At 31.3% G+C, this 15,904-nt stretch overlaps 5 protein-coding genes across 5 annotated transcripts; 4 read left to right on the top strand and 1 right to left on the bottom strand.

The window, feature by feature from the left end:
- Window positions 1–58: 58 nt before the first annotated feature.
- Window positions 59–6,649, top strand: LOC124498431 (uncharacterized). The gene is made up of 4 exons (XM_075729628.1): window positions 59–341; window positions 1,494–3,191; window positions 3,259–5,565; window positions 5,634–6,649. Exons 1-4 carry the CDS (start codon window positions 242–244, stop codon window positions 6,551–6,553), a joined length of 5,025 nt encoding a protein of 1,674 aa, XP_075585743.1. The 5' UTR covers window positions 59–241; the 3' UTR covers window positions 6,554–6,649.
- Window positions 6,650–6,984: 335 nt separating this feature from the next.
- LOC124498407 (uncharacterized) lies at window positions 6,985–11,243 on the top strand. The gene is made up of 3 exons (XM_047062155.2): window positions 6,985–7,699; window positions 7,763–10,375; window positions 10,446–11,243. Exons 1-3 carry the CDS (start codon window positions 7,000–7,002, stop codon window positions 11,123–11,125), a joined length of 3,993 nt encoding a protein of 1,330 aa, XP_046918111.2. The 5' UTR covers window positions 6,985–6,999; the 3' UTR covers window positions 11,126–11,243.
- A 99-nt stretch (window positions 11,244–11,342) lies between these two features.
- Window positions 11,343–12,552, top strand: LOC124498420 (uncharacterized). Its single transcript, XM_047062169.2, has 2 exons — window positions 11,343–12,223; window positions 12,297–12,552. Exons 1-2 carry the CDS (start codon window positions 11,343–11,345, stop codon window positions 12,481–12,483), a joined length of 1,068 nt encoding a protein of 355 aa, XP_046918125.2. The 3' UTR covers window positions 12,484–12,552.
- On the bottom strand, window positions 12,521–13,975 carry mRpL22 (mitochondrial ribosomal protein L22). The gene is made up of 4 exons (XM_047062173.2): window positions 13,742–13,975; window positions 13,151–13,473; window positions 13,019–13,084; window positions 12,521–12,955 (listed from the first exon to the last, which is right to left on the bottom strand). Exons 2-4 carry the CDS (start codon window positions 13,400–13,402, stop codon window positions 12,572–12,574), a joined length of 702 nt encoding a protein of 233 aa, XP_046918129.1. The 5' UTR covers window positions 13,403–13,473; window positions 13,742–13,975; the 3' UTR covers window positions 12,521–12,571.
- On the top strand, window positions 13,502–15,845 carry LOC124498417 (UbiA prenyltransferase domain-containing heix). Its single transcript, XM_047062164.2, has 5 exons — window positions 13,502–13,776; window positions 13,939–13,978; window positions 14,047–14,918; window positions 14,992–15,210; window positions 15,275–15,845. Exons 3-5 carry the CDS (start codon window positions 14,087–14,089, stop codon window positions 15,676–15,678), a joined length of 1,455 nt encoding a protein of 484 aa, XP_046918120.2. The 5' UTR covers window positions 13,502–13,776; window positions 13,939–13,978; window positions 14,047–14,086; the 3' UTR covers window positions 15,679–15,845.
- Window positions 15,846–15,904: the final 59 nt, after the last annotated feature.

The following is a 15,904-nucleotide window of genomic DNA, read 5'->3' as shown; positions in this document are numbered from 1 at the left end:
TGTTTCAAACAACTACCCAACTACATTTATTGAATGGAAAGAAATAAACAAACAAACCACACACACACACACACACATATCGCAAACTTGAATCTAATATTTTGGATTTTTTTGTTTGTTTGTTTGTTTGTTTGTTAATGATATATTCAATCAAATTCGCTATTATTTTTATAGCATCTTCAAAATTGTGTCTCTCACTGTCAGTCAATCATTCTGCAATCGATCGACCACCAATGATGTGATGGTAACATCATCAACACAACACAATCACACAGCCAATCAACCAACCAACAAACCATCGATGATCATCATCAATTTTTTTCTTTCACATATAGCCAATTGTTTGTTTTATTTCTTAACATTTTTTTTATTATTTTTATTCTTGGTTGGTTGATCGATTGTTGTTATTAGGAATCGATCTGATCTGATCTGTTGATTATGATGATATTTTGTTGAATGATCAATTTTGTAAATTCACTTGAAAAAAAACAAGTTTAAATGGAAAAATCAAGTGTAATTCATTACCAAATTAATTGGGAGACAACAGAAATGAAATCTGCAATTATAATTTCATATATATTCATTCATCGAACGGTAGTAGTGGCGGTTTGTATTTAAAAGGTGTGTGTGTGTGTGTGTGTGTATGTTCGATGTAATTGATTATCAACATCAATGATATCATGGTCATCATCATCTCTCTTTTTTTCTCTGTGATACACACACACACAAGTACACATACACAGGCGCACAAACTAAGACACAGAAAAAAATGGATCTTTAAGAACGTTTAAAATGACGATGACGACGACAACGAAGAGATTCATGAAAATGATCCATGAAACAGAAAAAAAAATCATTTCCACATTCAATAATAACTTCAATTCGATGAATATGAAATTAAGAAGAAAAAGAAAAAAAAATATGTCCAAATCAATTTTGTGAGTGTGTGTGTGTGTGTGTATATGTGTGCACAAGTGCAAACGATAGAAAAATAAGCGAAAGAGACACAGAGAGAGAGAGAGAGATTGATACATTAGATTACGACGATGATGATGGTGAGAATGGTGGTTGATTTTAAGATGAAAAAAACGTCATGAAACTGATTAACATCATCATCATCATCATCATCAACTTTAATCATCATCATCATCATCACATACCATCTAATCCAAGTAAAAGTTTTTTTTTTCGTGAATTTCTTCATTCAATCATCATCAGGAGAGAGTGAGAGAAAAAAAATTCCATTTTTTTTTACTATTAATTCTCGTTTGATGTCGTCGTTGTTGATGTTGTTTACGAAAATGAAACAAAAATCAATGATGAAGGGTAAATTATGAAAAAAAAGAAATAACGACGAAAAAAAATTCTTTACCAAAACATTTGACATTCGAATGTTTCGATTCAACAACAGCAACCTGTTCTATTCATAAATTCTGTTCTTTTTTCTTTTGTTTTTTTTACTGTGTTCTAATCATAAATTCCCGAATGAAAAGTGATAATGATTGATTCAAATAATAACGTCAACAACAACAATGATACAGATGATGAATCGTCATCGAATGTATTGAAAATGACTAAATTTAATAATATTAAAATCAACAACAACAACAACCATTTGGATCGACAATCAATTTCGGTTGATGTAATGGCCAACAACCATGATGAGATGTCATCATCAATGAAAAAAATATCATTAGCATGGCATAATTTACGTTATGATTTTGATGATGATTTTCAATCCATTCATAGACAGCAACAGGATTATAATCACAATTATCGAAAAAAGATTAATAAATTCAGTGTTAAAAATCTTTTATTATTTCATCAACGTCGTGGATCGATTCCATCGACGCCCACCATCACTACTACCACCGCCACAACAACATCGAATCATCCTACAGTAACAAATAAAACAAGACAATCATCACCAATTTTACGACGATTGACCGGATATTTTGAATGTAATACTGTCAATGGTTTATTAGGTCCATCTGATCATGCACGGAAAACATTACTGAAATGTTTGACAAATTCAATGCGTTATTCATCCGGATTATCAAAAGATTCTCGAATCTATTCACGAATAGCCAATGATAGAAAAAAATCATCAAACTATATAGCTTGGATCCAACGTAATCTTGATGATCTGATTACATTCAATCAAATGTCCGTTAGAGAATTACTACTATATTCATTCGTGTTTCGTAATGGAATTCTTTCATTATTTAAATCTGGTCAATATATCGATAAAATTCTGGAAGAATTATCATTGAAAAAAGATGAAATAATTGATAAAAAATTTCATGAATTGTCATTTGGTGATAAACGTCTTATTGTTATTGCACAAGAAATGATGTCCATCAAATCGATGCCTTCGTTTATGTTTCTAGATGAACCATTCGAATTTCTAGATATTATTCAAGCTGAAAAGTTATTATTTTCAATGCGAAATATTTCAAGAAAACATTCCATCACCATGATCATTTCAGCACAAACATCTGACGCCTATTTGATATCTTTACTGGATAAGCTATACATTTTAGCACATGGTGGTGTTTGTATCTATTCAGGTTCACCCGGGTCATTGATATTGACGATGGAAAAAGATTTAGGAATCTTTAATCAATCATCACAAGATAATGATAATGATGATGATGAAGAAAAAAATGATGAATTTGTGGCTATTGAAGAAATGTTGAAAATTTCTTGTTTAGAATTTACTAATCCAAAAGTAAGAAAATTGGCCGATAAAACCCTGTTGGAAGAACATCAATTTTTATCATCACATCTACAAGAATTGAAATTCCAACCGAATGGTATTGAAATTCCTGGAAAATGTTTCACCATTGTTGATTTATTCATTCAATCATTTCGACATTTTTCCTTACTATATTTAACTCGTTGGTTTCCATTGAAATTGTTGACACCAATTCTATATTATCTATTTTTAGCATTTTTTCTTATCGACTCAAAAATGATCATTGCTAATCGTTGTTATGATTCAATTAGCCAACGTTTAATTGTGCCATCAAATCAAACATGTCAACAAATTGTCCACGAACAAATGATGATTGATGGCTATGTGACATATCAAATGTATTCAATGTGGTTCGTAGCATCATGGTCAATATTAATCACATCATTATATTGTTCGAAAATGTTGAATTTATTTCGAAATGATCATCAAAATCGTATGTATATTATTTATGTGTGTTTTCTACATAATAATCATTTGTTTTTTTTCCCCATCCAAAATAGGCCGCTATTCATTCATTGTGTTTGTTTTTTCATCATTTTTCATCAATCTTATTGAATCATTATTTTGGTCTACAATTTTCACTTGTTTGATGTATTTTCTTGTTGATCATACAATCATTGAAAATTATTATCATCATCATCATCATCATACAGCAACGACAAATGAATCAATAATGAATAAATGGTCAAATGTTAATATTTATCGTTTTGGTCATATTTTATTATCATATTGGCTGCTATATCTTTATCATCAAGCATATGGAATATTATTAAGTTGTGCTCTATATCCAAAATTGTCAACAACAAAAAGTGCCAATAATTATTCAATTGTAATCATTACATCAATTGGCCAATTGATTGTGATTATATTTCAATTATTAAATAATAATATTCTAGTCATTATTGATCGTATACATTCATCAATATTGCGTTCAATTGCAATGACAATAATTTCATTGCAACCAATCTATAATTCTGTTTTATATGCAATATATGGTTTAGAACGTAGCTGTGATCATTATTTTAAAATTCATCATCATCATCATCATCATCATCATCAAAGTCATCAAAATGATTATCATCATTCAAGTAGATACTCATCATCAGTATTTAAACAATATTCAATACCATTAGAATTGGATGTTATTTTTAAACACTTAATTTCAATAGTGATTATAGTGATTGTGATTCGTTCGATTTCATTTCTATTAGTGTGGTATTATTTTTGTCCAAAATTTCGTATTCTTTGTTTATCATCTACAAATAACAATTCAACAAAATCATCGTCATCAAATCAGAATCAATTGCAATTAATTCCAATCGATTATGGACCGTTGAATCGAAAAAAAGCCAAAGTTCGTATCATACAGCCAATATTTAAAGATGATGATGAAGTTGAATTTTGTCGTGATAAAATTCAATTAGCATGGCGTTCATTATCATTATTTGCTTGTTGTAAAAAATCTTCCAATCAAAAATGTGATACGAATCAATCATCGAATTTGATTCTCAACAATTTAAATGGACAAGTTCGTCTGGGAAGTTTGAATGCTGTGATTGGTGGTGGTTGCGAAGGGGGCAATGGTGGTGATGGCTGTTGCCAAACATCTATTATGGGTTGTCAAAATGGAAGTATTCGTACACTTTTACTTCGAATTTTTAGTGGTCAACTCAAAACACGATTAACATTGGATTCGCGATTTTATGAAAGTCAATTTGCAACTAATAATGTATGCTTTATTAGCCGTTATCCACGGGAACATTTGATTCCCGGTTTGACTGCAAAACAATTATTGATTTTTTCATCAACAATCAAAAATATTGATGATGATGATTATAGTAATGGTCGATTGGATCATGAAGAAATGGCCCTGAATATTTTGGATGAATTAGATCTTGGACATCGATCGGGAACATTCGTGGATGATTGTAATCAATCGGAATGTAAACGTTTAGCATTAGCATTGGAATTGACATCATTACAAATGCCAAATCTAATCTGTATTGATGAGCCAACATTCGGTTTAGATGCAATCAATTCAGAACAATTTGTACGTTGTCTTCGACAATTGACTGATCGCCATTCCATAACATTTGTGGTATCATTTCAACATGCACAACATCAAATTTTATCACAATTTGATCAAATTTATTGCTTAAGTTCAAGTGGTCGTTGTATTTATTCGGGCCCCGCAACACCTCGATCAATTCGTCAACATTTTAATCAATCTTTTCATATGAATCATGAAACATCCTCATCTTCTGTATCATGTAAACGTGCTATTGAAGAATTACTTCGTTATTCATGTTTGGATTGTACAATACCAGCAATTGAACAATTGGTTAAACAAAATGATCAACAAACATTGAAAGCAGATGAATTATTACCACAGGAAACAACATCATTGGAATATAAAGGAATCAAATCAAATATTGCATCATTTTCAATAATGTCCATAATGCGGCTTAGTCATCGTTATCGTGGCCGTTGGTTATATTCACTTTGGTTTTATTGGATCATCTTTGCAACGATATGTTCGATGACTGCACTATTGTTGAATGGATTATTTGGTTCAGAAATCACCCAGCCAGATGGTTGTATACGTAAAGATATTTTCAATGCAACAGCCATTTGTCCACAATATCGTACCGGTACGAAAATGATTTGGGATGAAGATGGTGAACAACTTTGGGATAATTATCGTTATGTTTATATTTCTACACATTTATTTTTGATGATTATCCTGTTTCAATCGGCAATGATTTTCTACCGTGAAATTAAGGTTTTTCTACATGAACATCAAAATGGTAAGTTGGTGATTTTGATTGATTTGGATTGAGTTTTAATATAACTAAATTTATTGATTTATTTTCAGGTTGGTTCAGTTCGAGTGTATTTTATTTTTCGCATTTAATATGGATTGATTTTTTGCCAATCATACCGATAACAATGATTTATCTTTATTTAATCGATATCGATCATTTGGATCATTATTCTTATGAACCAGACGATATTATCGACACTGATCATACAACAACATCACAACAACAAACATATTATTGGTGGGCAGTAATACTCATATCGATTGCAACGGAATCAATTCATAGCCTCGGACATTTAGTGGTGATAATATCAATAAATCGTATCCGTTCAGAAACAATTTTTCTTATTATATTGACATTAGTTTTTTTACTATCGATAACATCAAATTTCCAGATTCATACCAGATTTACATTATCATTTTTGAATGTATTTCGTTATCTAAACGAAGCAATACTTGTACTACATTATGGTTATTTTCATTCCTGTACAATTCCATTATCACGTTCATCATATATCCGTCAACAACAGCAGCCAATTTCATTGGTCCTTTACAGGATTGATTCGGATTTAAATCCAGACATTCATTTCTATCATTGTTTTCGTGTACTGATCTATCAGACAATTTTATTTCGTTTTGGTTCCTGGTTTGCATTGTTGCTTCGTGCAAATGGTGATCGTATATTTCATCATCATCGATTATGGATAACTGGAAAATCTTCATCATCCACAAATCAATCATATTTGGATCATTATGAATGGTCAACAACAACGGCAAAAGCAGCAACAAGACATTCATATCATCACGATCAACAAACGGAACAACAACAACAACAACAAGAGCCATCGCCATCAACTTCAACGGAAAGTACAGTGAGCGATCTCAGTGCAAAATTATCATCATCTCCTTCTAGTCTTGATGGTCAAATTAATAACCATTCTGATGATGATGAGAAATTAGAATTTCGTCTGTGAAAATTGAAAAAAATGACTAATAATTTTCTTTTGTACATCTAACTGCTACTACTATTATTAACTAACCAATAAAATTGTGATTTAAAAAAAACAAAATTTTTTTTAATCATCCTGTTGACCATGATGATACATGACACATGATATTTGGTCAACAATATTGTCGTTTGACCTTTGAGGTTAAAAATGTTGTTGCTGTTTCCTGTCACGGTCGACAGAAAAGCATTGGATGATTTTTTGTTCGAAAAAAAAATCTTCCAATTTGGATTTCAGTTTCAATCATGACACAACAAAGACAACATCCACAACAACAAACAAACGAATTGAATATTTCATTAGTATGGCATAATCTTCGTTACGAAGCATCACATTGGCTTCATCATCGTGAAAAGGTACCAATTTTACGATGTTTAACCGGATCACTTGAATATCATAATTTAACCGGTTTTATGGGTCCAAGTGGATGTGGTAAAACAACATTCATCCGTTGCCTGACCGGTAATATGGTTGTACGTTCTGGATTGTCATCTGAAACAGAAATTTATTTGAATCCGGTGGAAAAACGTATACCAATTATTGGTTTGATTGATCGTGCCGTACATGAAATGATTTATGGACAATTAAAAGTTGGCGAAGCTTTACGTTATGCATTTTTATTCAAAAATCGTTGTATCTCTAAACATCAAATGAATGAACATATTGAAAGAATTATTGAAGAATTAATGCTTGACAAAAAGATTCTGAAACGTCGTTTTAATCTTTGTTCCGGTGGTGAACAAAAACGTATTGCCATTGCACAAGAACTAATGTCCCTACGACGTCAACCATCATTTCTGTTTGTAGATGAACCAACCACTGGATTAGATTCAAATTCAGCATTAGTTGTAATGAAATGTTTACGTCGTTTAGCTGATAATCATCGAATGTCTGTGACCATTTCCATTCATACACCAAATAGCGATATTTTACATCTTTTTGATAAACTTTATGTTTTAGCTAAAGGCGGTGTTTGTATTTACGCTGGTCCACCAGATCAGTTACGTCCATTACTAAAGGAACAATTTGGTCTAGATTCAAGTTGTGATGATCATCAAGAAGATGAATTGGAAAAACCACCGATTGAAGAATATCTTAAAATCGCTTGTATGGGTAAGTTTGTCAACGAAATGAAAAAATTCAATTGAAACACTGATTTGTTTTTTTTCCATAAAGGAATCGAAAGCCAAAAAGTACAAACATTGGCCCATAATGTTCAAAAACTTGAACATGATCGATTGATGCCATATTTCGATCAATTGGATTTCCTACCATATGGTGTTCCACAACATTTTAAACGTTTTCTATTCAAAGATTTTATCATTGAATTCATCAGATTATTTCATATAATGTTTATGATCAATTATAAATCAGTATTGGCAGTTTTATTGACATTCACCTATCTTTTTGTGTTTATTTCCACCGTATTCAATGGCGAAGAAATTGTTCGTTCGAAAGCTTGTTGTGAATTGCCTGATCAATCAAATTTTTCATTATCAAAAATTTCAAATTTCATTATCGAAGATAATAATGGTGACAACAGCAATGGACGAAATTTAACCGATCTAGAAAATTGTCACGATAATCTTCGTAATAGTGCACATCATGATTCATTTATAATGCATCAATCAATGACAACATTGTTCATTTCATCCGTTGCAATGGGTCTTGCTTGTTTTTTATTCGTACCAATATTGAAAGTATTTCGCAATGAACACCGTAATCGTTGGTATTCAGTGGGAACATGTTTTTGGTCATTAACATTAATCCAATTGATTGAAAGTATTCTTTATGTATTGACCAGTACATCATTGATTTATTTTACAATGGATTTTCTATATCTGGATCAAAATCAATTCAATTGGACAAGATTTGGTCATTTTCTATTCTTTTATTGGATTGAATTTTTATATATGCAATCATTTGGTCATTTTTTACTCATTTTAGCTGGTGATCGTATACAGATTTTTATGGTTCTTGTTCAAATATTCATCACTGTATTGTTTGTTTTCGATGGCCATTTCATCATTCTTGAACAATTGGGAAATCCATGGGCAATCAAGATTTCAAATTTTTTGGCTTCAAGATTTATAAACAATGGTGTATTGTATGCATTTTATGGCCTGGACAGGTGTGATGATCCATTGACAGAATATTCAGTTATGCTTCATAAATATTCGGTTGATGTTGAGAAAATTTTTGAAAATTTAAAACCCGTTTTTCGAAACATGTTCATTCTTCGTTTGCTAACATTGATTTGTATGTGGATTCGTTTCAGTTTCAAAGGTAAAATTAACCGAATGTATCGTCGATCAGCGAATGATGGTGTATCATCTATAGTGGATTATGATCAAGACAGACAAACATCAAAATCATCATCAAATGTTCGAAAAAGAAGTAAAAATTGTTTTAAAGTTCGTTTCACCACAAGAATCAAACCAGATGTAGAAACAAAATTTGAAAATTTTTGCCGTGGAAAAATACATTTAGCATGGCGTTCTTTATCATTATTCGGTGAACGAATGATACGTGAATCACCATCGATTGTAAAAATGACTAATCCAAAATTAATTCTACATAATCTGAATGGCCAATTTCGATTCGGAACATTGAATGCAGTGATGGGTACTTCAGGTTCAGGAAAAACTTCCTTATTAAAGGTATTAAATGGTCGATGGAAAACCTATTTAAGTGCTGAATCACAAATCTATATTAGCAAATATACACCTACACGAATATGTTATATTTCGCAAGAGATTTCTGGCCATCTATTACCCGGTTTGACTGCAAAACAAAGTTTGATTTATGCTGCAAAATTGAAAAATATTGCCGAACGTTTCTATGGACAAACATTTCGTGGTGGCAAGATTGATTATGAAGAAATTGCAACAAATCTCTTGGATGAATTGGACATAAGTCATACGGCATCAACATTTGTTGATTATTGTTCTGATGGTGAACGAAAACGTTTGGCATTGGCATTGGAATTGACATCACTGAGAATGCCAAATCTGATTTGTATTGACGAACCAACAAGTGGATTGGATTCAAATTCAGCTGCAATTGAAATTCGTTGTCTTCAAAAATTGGTTCGGCGTCATCTAATCACGTTAGTAGTTAGTATTCATCAACCGAATACAGAAATTTTACAAATGTTTGATCAAATCTATTGTCTTGCACGTGGTGGTGTTTGTATTTATTCGGGTGTAGCCGAAAAAATTGCTGAAAATCTTCGTCTTGTACCGGAGATTAATCTTCCTGATCCATGTGGTTGTACAGTGGTTACCGAGGAATTAATGAAATATTCATGTCTTTCGAATGAAGATCGAATCGTTCAAATGTTATGTCAATTATCGGATCAACGAATTTTAACACAAGAAATCACTGATGAAGAATTTGAAGATGATGTTGTTGCTTGTGATGATGGTATACAGCTAAATCGTCCAAGATTTTCATTGACATCATTTTGGTTTCTATTTTTTCGTAATCTAATGTATCAGAAAAATTATCTCTGGTTAGAAACAGTATCGTATATTGTTTTATACATTTATCATGGATATCTATTGCGGTTTGTGTTCAATCCAAAATCTGTCCATACCAGTGGCTGTGTAAGTTTTGATGAAGATTTTAATCATCTTTCTACGGCTCGTCTTCAGGAACAAATTGATTTGGTCAACAATACCTGTTATACAATATTGATGAATTCATTTTTTTTGCTCATTTTTCTTGTACAATCTGGTTTTGCTTTAACTAAAGAATTTGTCTATTTTTTCAATGAACATCGAAATGGTAAGCAATTGTGATGGCGATGATTGAAATTTTGTTAATGAAAAATTTATTTTTTTTTTGAATTCAATAGGATGGTATTCAACAATGTCATTTTATCTAGTGAAATCTGGTTATGAAATATTGGCATTAATTCCAATAATTCTTGTCTATAATTATATTGTTGATGTTTTTGAACCAGTACGACCCGGAATGTATTGGTGGATGGTTATATTAACATTTCTTGGCGCCTTGGTCATCCAAGGCCAGAGTCATCTATTTGCATTGTTGATTGGTTCGAATTTTATCGTATTGATTGTGGTGACATTTTCAAATTTTTTCACATGGTTCGTATTGTCCAATACATTCAATCCGATTGAAGAAATGCATTATGGTTATCAATTTGTTGCACAATTTTCTGTACTACGTTTTATAAATGAAGCATTATTTCAATTACAATATGGTTTTGATCGTTGTAATACTGGCGAAATATCCATTGTGTTGTATAAAATGATGTTATCACGTGATGAACAAGGCCAATATTTTTATCATTGTCTACGAATGTTATTATTTCAGATTGTTTTCTACCGTTCAATTGCATTAGGTGTGTTGATATTCAAATGTAATCCACAACAAAATCGCCGTACACGTGGCCACAGGATTCGTGAAAGTTTTCGACAACGACAAAGTTTACGTTCAAATCAATTGGATACATTCATGCCTGGTATGAGTGCCTGTGAACAAGAATTCAATATTCGAACTTATCAATTATGAATTTATCGATTGATTTTAATTCTTTTGTATTGATCAAAGAATAATGAAATGTATCTAGATTCTTTTTTTTAACAAAAAAAAAAGATTATGCTCGAAATAAAATTCCAAATAGTTACCATAGTTACCGTGTAGTTGTTGTTTTTCAATTTTGTTTTTGTTTCCATTTAACCTTTGTTGTTTCGTTAAAGATTCGTAATCATTTGCTTGATCAATTACAATGGAAACAGATGATTCGTTATCATTGAACAATGAAGCACCAGATTTTCGTTTACTATTATCACATTCACGATATGATCAAATTGAACGTGAATTATTGAAAATGTTCGATGAACGTCATCAAAATTCAAGAAATCGTGGCAATGGCTGTACACATCATCATAATCATTCGTTGGAACGTTCGTTGTTTGATATTGAAGAAGATTTACATAAAATTTTATTACTTCTTGTCAGACAATTGGAACAATTATCGATAAATAATAATAAGAATAAGGTGGAAAATGTTAAAATGGAAATTGAAACACCGGTTAAAATAGAAATGGAAATTCCAAAATCATCCACAATGGCAACAACAAAATGTTCGATGGATAAAGATAAATCTCGAAAAACTTCTTTACATGGCAATCAACAATTGATTGAAAGATCATCGATTCATCCAACTAATCATTCATTGAATCCATCATCAGAATATAGTAAATTTTGTCTGGAAAGTGATGAACGTTTTCGTAATAAATTTAATCGTCTACAATCATCATCGAATCCAATGGAAAAATTATCATCATCATCATTATCATTACCGGTTCAACATCATTTACATTATCGTCTAACGAAGCCGGATATTGATTTGGTTCTCAATAGTGAATCATTCCAACATCAGAGTCATTCAAAATTTATAGCTAAACAACAACAATTGGCTCGTTTGAAACAACACAATCTTTTATGTAATAAAATTAATGAATTACATAATCAACAAGAAAAATCATCAAACCACCATCATCATCATCCACAGCAGCAGCAGCAGCAGCAAACACCACAAAAGATTATCAAACAAATTCAAAGTTTAATTGATGAATTACATCTCGAACATGATTGGATTTCCAAGTAAGTTTAAGTTGTTTCGTTGTTTTCTTGAATCAAAATTTAATCCAATTCAACACCATACACACACACACAGAAAACTTCATCATTATCAGGTGCAGAATAAAGAAATTTTATCTGGAAACAAAACATTAGCCCAGATGGCCGATCGAATCAATTTGCATAATATGCAAACATTATCGGAACATTTAATCCACGTAATGGATCATCTTTATGAATTACATCAGTTGAATAAAAAAAATCTTCGATTGATATTAGAATGACTGAATTCGAGCAACAAAAATTAGTAGGAGAAATTAATAATAATAAAAAAATGAAATTTTATTTACAAATCAATAAATTTGTTTTAAACTACAATGCAAAATCAATTCTTCGTTGACGCAATTTTCCAACATGTTGTTCAAGCCGTTGTTCGATTGACATCTTGTCCACATATGGCCCTTGTGATGGATAATAATGTTCCGGTGGTTCGCCTTCCACCAATTTAACATAATAATGACAATGAAAATAACGTATCTCACCGAAACGCATTCTTGCATGTTTACGAAAACCTTTATATACGACACCCTTGGAACAAAAACTTTCCGCAATCCACATGTTTGATTTGAATTCAAAATTATGTTCATGTACGGCAATTTCTTGTGCTTCTTGTAGAATTTCTTTCACTATAGCACCACCTTTAAGTTTAACATATGAAAGTTGTTTGATTGCCTCGTCGATTGACATGCCACGAATCTATAAAGAAAAAAAAATCTTGATAACCAACGGAAAAATTAATCGAATAAAAAAAATACTTACAAAACTAGCGACAAAATACATTTTTTTCGGCGAATATTTAATATTTTCACGATGATGGCAATAATACTGAATTTTAAGCGAAAAAAAACGTTAGAAATGTTTTCTTTCTAGTAAAAAAAAAACAATTCTCACCCTCTCTACTGGACCTTCTTCAGGTGAATGGATAATTTCATTATATCTGGGCCATCGTTTTGGTTTTGGATAAAGACGATCTTGATGTATCTCCTGGTCATGTTGATAGGTCCATGTATCGTATTTGGAATACGTTGATTCAAATAGTTGTTGTTGATGTGGAAATCCTACATTTGGCAATAGAATTCTTGCATTGTAAAGTTGATTATAAATGGGCCAGATTCTGGATCGAATTAAATTGTTCATCATCATTTTTTTTTGTTTTTGATTTGATGATCATCGATGTCTTCGTTTCGCCAAAAAACATGTGTTCTGGTAACATACTATATGGGCGGGCAAACAAAACAAAATCGATCAATTGCGACACGCAACCGAAAAAAATTTTTTTCTGTTTGGCCTCATTTCTTTATCGGGTATTTTTGTTTTATTCGTATTGAATCATTTGATTTCATCATTTCATTTCAAAAGAAATTATCAATCAATTTGAATGAAAAAAAATTGAAAGATTTTGTCATCAATACATCACCACTTGATTGGTTACTTTTTTTTGTTACTATTCATCTGATGATGATGCGATGTTATGGTATTTACCTGTGACAGTGATGATGACCCGAAATTGTTAATATGTATGTGTGTATGGATGTTGTTGTCCTTGATTAAGTTGTTCTTAGATGTGACGCGTTGTCAATTAACCCGTTTTTTCTGTTTTGTTTTGTTTTTTTTTTTGCTTCACCAAATCAATCAATCATAATCTTCCATTAATTTGTATGATTGACATATTGATTAAGAAATCGATTCGATTTTTCATTCAAATCACATTCATCAGAGGTAAGAGGAAAAGAATGAATGTGTTGAGCAAATATTTACTATTCATGTTGATCTTCAATCATTTATAGGTATATATTCATTCAAAGATTTAAATAATATTCGATTTAAATGGAAAGACATAAAATAAAAAATCCAAAAATCACCAAGACAACAACAACCGCAGCAGCAGCAGCAGCAACAGCTTCATCAACGACAATGATGACGAATAATAATTCCGAATCAATTGGAATTCTTAATCATCATAATAAAAATGATGATAATCATCATCACCACCATCAACATCATCATCATCATCATCATCATGAATCATCAGCTGAAACTGATTTATCCATTACTTCTACTACTACCACTACTACTGCTACCACCAACAATAATATAATGATGAACAAATCAAAATCAAATGATTTAATTGTTGTTGATGATGATGAAAATGTTATCAATAAAAATAATTTTAACCATAATAGTCATCCAATTCCTAGTAGTATTAATTCACATGAGGAAACTTCCTTAACATCATCATCATCATCATCATCATCATTATCGTGTAATAAATCTCCATCATCTCCGCTATTATCTTCGACCTTTTCATCATCTACATCATCATCATGGAACATATCTAAACAAATTTCATCGATATTTTTATCAAGTACAACAATCTTAACACGTGCCAAACAATATCTATCATCATTGAGACCCGGTACTTTTTTTACATCTCTGATACCTGTATTAATGGGCACGGTATTGGCATCGAAAACAAGTGGTGGACAATTTTCATGGATCATTCTATTGGCCACATTATTAACCGTTCTATCTGTACATGCTGCTGGTAATCTTGTTAATACTTATTGCGATTTTGTTCGTGGTATCGATTCAAAACGTCAATCCGATGATCGTACACTTGTTGATTCAATATTAACACCAGAAGAGGTTGTTAATCTTGGTAAGTGTGTGATTGTGTTTACACAGCTGATAATCATCATCCATTTATCATCTTTATTATTATTATTATTCAGGTGTACTTTTCTATTTCATTGGATGTATCGGTTTTTTGGTGGTTGCCATTCAATCGCCAGCGCGAATGGAATTACTTGCATTCATTTATTTTGGTGGATTGTCCAGTTCATTTCTTTATACCGGAGGAATTGGTCTTAAATATATTGCATTAGGTGATATTATCATTATGATTACATTTGGTCCAGTTTCTGTTTTATATTCATTCATTGCACAAACAGGTAAAATTGTTTATTCATTTTTCTGGCCATTTTTTCATTTCAAAATTTCAAAATCTTTCTCTAGGAACGATTCGTCTTGTAACATTATTATATGCAATACCATTAGCATTGAATACGGAAGCAATATTACATTCAAACAATACCAGAGATATAAATGTTGATCGTCGTGCTGGTTGTGTAACAATAGCCATATTGATTGGTTATCGTTTATCACATGTATTGTTTGCTTTACTTTTATTCATACCATACATTCTATTCGTGGTTGGTTCATTAAATTATTCATTATGGCTACTATTACCATTAATAACATTGCCTAAAGCATTCAAATTGGAAAGACAATTTCGTTACCGACAATTGGAATCAATACCTAGACAAATGGCACGTTTAAATTTCTATTTTGGAATGTTTTATCTATTCGCTTGTTTTATGTCACCAGCACATAAATTACCTGGATTGTTACCTCGATAAATTATTTTATATTAATTTTTTTTTGCAAATTATACTTATTCATCATTGCAATTGATTATATCGATCGATTACTTTTTTTGAATACAGGAAAAAAAAAGAAAATCTTGTGATATGACCAATGATTATTGAAATTTTACAATAAAAAAAAATCACTGACTTGATTCCCAATCCATAGATGGCGCGTTATATGCGAATGAAAATCGATAGAATCCAATCGATATTTATC

This window comes from Dermatophagoides farinae, chromosome 3, assembly GCF_024713945.1.
Source record: "Dermatophagoides farinae isolate YC_2012a chromosome 3, ASM2471394v1, whole genome shotgun sequence".
In the NCBI taxonomy this organism is placed as follows: Eukaryota; Metazoa; Arthropoda; class Arachnida; order Sarcoptiformes; family Pyroglyphidae; genus Dermatophagoides; species Dermatophagoides farinae.
The sequence above is the reverse complement of the archived record's forward strand: the minus strand, read 5'-3'. Positions and strand labels throughout refer to the sequence as shown.